Source organism: Tupaia chinensis, unplaced genomic scaffold (genome assembly GCF_000334495.1).
Source record: "Tupaia chinensis unplaced genomic scaffold, TupChi_1.0 Scaffold000259_1, whole genome shotgun sequence".
Lineage (NCBI taxonomy): Eukaryota > Metazoa > Chordata > Mammalia > Scandentia > Tupaiidae > Tupaia > Tupaia belangeri.
The window spans coordinates 1330355-1336160 of record NW_006159739.1 but is presented as its reverse complement, the minus strand read 5'-3'; the positions used below and the strand labels follow the sequence as shown (position 1 = coordinate 1336160).

General features: G+C 41.8%; 1 protein-coding gene across 1 annotated transcript in view; it reads left to right on the top strand.

Annotated features, from left to right (window-relative positions):
* The window catches only part of ZYG11B (zyg-11 family member B, cell cycle regulator), an 87980-nt gene that overhangs the window by 39790 nt on the left and 42384 nt on the right, over window positions 1-5806 (top strand). Inside the window, 1 exon segment of the mRNA XM_006149383.3 lies at window positions 1-499. This exon segment is cut by the window's left edge and continues 5 nt beyond it. Within this exon segment, the coding sequence (XP_006149445.1) occupies window positions 1-499 (499 nt within the window).

Here is a 5806-nt window from a genome sequence, read left to right as displayed (position 1 = left end):
GGATCCTTATGAGAGGTGTTTTAGCCGGCTTTCTGGCCTTCGAGCTTTAAGCATCACCAATGTTCTCTTTTACAATGAAGATCTGGCTGAAGTTGCCTCATTGCCAAGATTAGAGAGCTTGGATATTTCTAACACTTCCATCACAGATATCACTGCTCTGCTGGCCTGCAAAGATCGACTGAAGTCTCTAACCATGCATCACTTGAAATGTTTAAAAATGACAACTACCCAAATACTGGATGTTGTTCGGGAACTAAAACATCTGAATCATCTTGATATTTCAGATGATAAACAGTTTACATCAGACATAGCTCTTCGCTTGCTAGAACAAAAGGACATTCTACCTAACCTTGTCTCCCTGGATGTTTCTGGGAGAAAGCATGTGACAGATAAAGCTGTTGAAGCATTTATACAACAACGACCCAGCATGCAGTTTGTTGGTTTGCTGGCCACTGATGCTGGCTACTCTGAATTCCTCACAGGCGAAGGACATTTGAAGGTTAGACTTTAAAAATGTGTTATTTGGGGGCCAGCAGGTGGCATGGGGGTTAATGCAGCTGGATCCCACATGGTTGACTGCACAGTTCAAGTTCCAGACTTGGCGGCTTGAAAAACATGCCAGATCCATGTGTGTGCATGCCCAAAATTCCAAGAGTAGAGTGGAGAAGAGATTTTGGTATAGCCATCACCCAGGGGGTGATTTCTCACTTTCCCTCTCTCCCTTTGTCTCTCTCTAGCAAGTACACATACCCTATAGCAAAACTTAAAAAAATATATATTATTTTGTCAGGCTGACCAGTGTCTTAGGTGCCTAAGACTCAAGATGAATGTCTTAATGGTATATGGAACATACTCATAAAATGGCATCATACAGTGTAAAGGCTCGTTCTAGAGTCAGAAAGTTCTAATTAAAATCTCCACTTGCTTCATGACCCAGAGCAAGCTATAATGTAACTTAAAGTTTACATCTCCTAATTTGTAAAATAGATATCATTCCCACCTAGCAGAATTATTCTGAAGATTAATAGTTATATATGTGGATTATAAACATGTAGTAAGCCCTTTGTAGACAGTAGATCTTGTTTTGATGATAATGTTTAGATATTTTGAACCATTTAAACCTACCATTAAAAAAAAAAAAATTGCCAGAAGGTGTGTGTGTTTGCTAGAAAGGGTCAGAGAATGAGGGAAAGCGAGAAGGACTACCTATGGTAGATAGTCGTGCCACAATCACTTCAGTTTCGCTCCTTTTAGGATTTTGGGCATGTGCATGCACACACCTGGTATGTTTTTCAAGCCACTGGGTCTGCGATTTAAACTGCAGTTGGCTATGTGTGATCCACCTAACTTAACCACCATGCCACTGGCAGGCCCCAAACATACCATTTCCAATGAATTACTTAAGAGAAACTATAGATAGCCCTTGTTGAATTGAATACTTAATGGGAGATAAGAGTTCTCTGAGGAGATCTCACCTCTACAAGTAGTAAAATCTTGCTTTTTAAAAAGATTTCTCATGTTGGGACCAGCAGTTGGCGTAATGGCTTTGTCGCTGGACTCCCACGTAGTCGACCATGGTTTGAGTCCCGGACCTGGTGGCTTAAACTCACGCCGGGCGCGTGTGCATGCGTGCCCAAGATCCTGAGAGGAGAATGGAGGAGAAGGGATTGCGGCATGGCCATACCCCCTGGGGGGTGATTTCTCGCTTTCTATCTCTGTTTCTCTCTGTCTGTCTGGCAAGCGCACGCGCCCTGTAGCAAAAAAAAAAAAAAGATTTCTCATGTCTTACAGACTTTATTTGTACCTAGCTTGGGAATTCAGAAATGAAAAAGATGTAAGATATGCCTCGAAGGAACTTAGTCTGATGGGAGTAATGATATGATCAAGAAAAAATATATATGCATGAATGTGTGTGTGTGTTTGCACACACTTTAAATTGTACACTCTTAAGAATCTAAAAGATACACAATACAATGTACGAGAGTGTTTAACAGGGAGACCTGACTTTAAGTCTTCTCTGAGGAACTGATGAATGAATGAAGATCTTAAGTGCAAGTAGTTTAGTAGAGAGCTTTCTAGGCAGAAAGAATAATAACCGTATGTGCAGAGAGAGGCCTGTGCGATAAGAAGGGAGGTGAGACCCAAGCTCCTGTATTTTCTTGTTCTTGTTAAAAAATTATTTTATGAGAGAAAAACAGAGATAAGCACTCTTAACAGGGTCTCACACCATGATCATCCCACCAGCCTTTCTAGCCAGCCAGGATTATGGGCATGAAAGTGTAAATTTTTTTATTTTTTATTTTTTTGGAGAGGTTTTTGCTATAGGGTGCGTGCGCTCACCAGACAGAGAGAGACAGAGAGACAGAAAGTGAGAAATCACCCCCCAGGGGGGATGGCCACGCCGCAATGCCTTCTCCTCCATTCTCCTCTCGGGATCATGGGCACACACGCACACGCACCCGGCGTGAGTTTTAAGCCACCAGGTCCGGGACTCAAACCGCGGTCGACTACGTGGGAGTCCAGTGACATAGCCATGACGCTAACTGCTGGTCCCAAAGTGTAAATTTTAAAAACTTTTTATAGGGCTGGCCCTATAGTCTAGTGGTTAAAGGAGCTGGATCCCACATTGCTGACTGCAGTTCAAATTCTGGCCCTGGCAGCTTGAGAAATATTCTGCCTGTGTGTGTTTGCACATTGAAAACCCTAACAAGATAGAGAAATAGAGAAGAGGGGATTAGAGTATGACCATACCCCATTGGAGGGTGTTTTCTAACCTTCTCGCATGAGCAAATATGCCCTCTGGCAATGAAAACAATATTTTAATAGAGTTTATTGGAACTTTGCCCATTATTTGAATACGTACAAAAGTAGAAGCTCCTTTCATTTATTTATTAAGTTTACGATCATGTGTGCTGATGCATATGCACATACAAAAGAGAGGTATGCCCCTACAAAAAGGGTCTAGTCATGCTTTAATTCCCTTCATCTAAGCCTCTAGCCAATTAGGATCCTGACACACATGCATGGTATATATATATATATATTTTTTTCAGCGACATAGCCATTACGCTAACTGCTGGTTCCCACTTCATTTTTCTTAAGAATTATTTTATTTAATTTTATTTATCTATTTATTGTTAATTTGACCAGAGAGGGACAGAGCGAGAGGGGCAGGGAAAAGTCACCAGGTCCGGGACTCTAGCCCTTGTCAGCTATGTGGGAATCCAGCACCCTTAACCATCACACCACCTGCTGACTCCTAACTTAATTTTTTTAAAGAATTGTTTAATTTCATTTATTATTGTTATGCTTTAATTCACTGAGGAGGAGAGAGAGAAAGAAAGAGAGAAGGTAAGAAAGTGAACTCCAGGTCCAGGACTTGATTCATGGTTGGCCATGTGAGAGTCCAGCACCTTAACTACCATGTCACCTCCTGGCCACTCACTTAATTTTTTTATCTTCATTTTATTTATGTCCTTTATGCAAAAGAGCGCAAGGAAGAGAGACAAGTGCCCTGAACAAGGTGCTCATGTCATGTTCCTCCTATCCTTCCAGCCAGCCAGGACAATTGGTACACCCACTGTTGTGCTTCTCTGGTAAAAGTAGGCTTAGGACAAGAGCACGGAGCCTTCTCACATGGTTTCTAGGATTGCCCAGAGGCAGTGTTATGGTCTGCACCACTATGACTGGGCTCAGTTCCTCTTATTTTATTTTTTTATTTTGTCAGCGGGTGTATGTACTTGCCAGAGAGAGAGAAAGAAACAGAGATAGAGAGAGAAAGAGAAAACACTTCCCAAAGGACATGGTCATGCCACAGTCACTTCTCCATTTCTCCATCCTGTCGGGATTTGGGGCACACATGCAAATATGCCCAGCATGTTTTCCAGTGCACCAGGTCTGGGATTCAAACTGCAGTTGGCCATGTGGTATCTAACTCTCATAACCATGAGGCCAAGGAGCTGGCTGCTTTCTCTATTTTAAACTGTTTACAAAAACTAGTATATTCAGACACTTCTTAAACCGATTAGACTGAATATGTTGATTAGATTGAAGACCGAGGAGCCAGATTGCTTGATTCAAGACTTTATCACTTGTAGAGACGTGTTGATCACTGCATAAAACATAAAAGCAATGTAACTGGTTTAGAATATTTAACATTTTAGTAAAAAAATTCCTTAACTGAATATTCAAAGGTAACTTGAAGGAACCAGCAGATGGCATAATGGTTACATTGTTGAACTCCCACATAGTAGACCACAGTTAAAGTCTTGGACCTGGTGGTTTAAAACTCACACAAGGCACATGTGTATGCATGCCCAAAGTCCTGAGATGAGAATGGAGAAGGAGTTGCAGCATAGCCACCGCTCCCCCACCCCCGGGGGGTGGTGGTGATTTCTCGCTTTCTCTCTCTGGTGAGCAAATACACCCTATAACAAAAATCGCTCTTAAAAAATGTAGCTTGAGGGGACCAGCAGTTGGCGTAATGGCTATGTCGCTGGACTCCCATTTAGCCAACCACAGTTCGAGTCCCGGACCCGGTGGCTTAAACTCATACTGGGCACGTGCGCGTGCATGCCCAAGATCCCGAGAAGAGAATGGTGGAGAAGGGATTGTGGCGTGGCCATTTCCCCTGGGGGGATGATTTCTTGCTTTCTGTCTTTCTCTTTCTCTCTGTCTGTCTTTCTGGCAAGTGCACATACCCTATAGCAAAAACCTCTCCAAAAAAAATGTAGCTTGAGGCTGTATTTCATATAAGATTTATAAAGCTGTTGGAACCAATTAAGTGTGAGTAAATGAAGTCTGAGCAATCACTATTATTACATATTTTTTCTCTTATAATCTTTTTTATTTCACATTTCTGGCTAGTTTCTCTTTCTATGATGTGATCTTAGTTATTGGAGTTTAGTTCCTAGATTTGTTAATTCATTGGGGATATGGTGACATTTTAGTCATTTCTTTTTACTTACTAGTTGGATTACTTTCATAAAGAACCACTTTCTGTTATCTATATTTGGTTACTTGATGGTAGGTACATAAGCCTCAATTTAAAATAAGTATGTTGGGTTGGCAGGTGGTGTGGTGATTCCCACATGGCCAACCACAGTTCGAATTTCAGACCTGATGGCTTGCTTTCTCACTTTCCCTTTCTCTCTCTATCTGGTCAAATTAAAAAGTAATAAAAAAATTTAAATAAATAAATAATTCTTTAAAAATTTAATAAAATAAGTGTGTTAACCTGTGTAAGTAGAAATTCCTAGATAGGCCTTTTTTTTTTTTTTTCTTATTTTTTAGTTTTGCTATAGGGTACATGTGCTCACTACAGAGAGAGAGGAAGGGAGGGAGGGAGGAAAAGTGAGAAGTCATCCCCTAGGATGGCCATGCTGCAACCCTTACCTCCACTTTCCTTTTAGGATTTTTGGACACACTTGTACATGCATCTGGTGTGTTTCCCAGGCTGCTGAGTCCAAGACTTCATACATAAAGTCAGCCATGTAGGATCCAGCCACCTTAACCACTATACAATCAGATAGCCTGATAGCTTAATTTTTTTTTTTAAGATTTTTGTCATAGGGTGTGTCTGCTTGCTGTAGAGACAGAGAGAGACTGAGAGGGTAAATGAGAAATCACTTACCCCTGGTGGGGACGGCCACACTGCAATCCCTTCTCCGTTCTCCTCCTTGGATTTTGGGCATTCATGCACACGTGCCTGGCATGAGTTTCAAGCACTGGGTCTGGACCTGAATTGTGATTAGTCATGTGGGAGTCTAGCCACCTGCTGCCCAGCCCCCCCCCACGCCCCCACCCC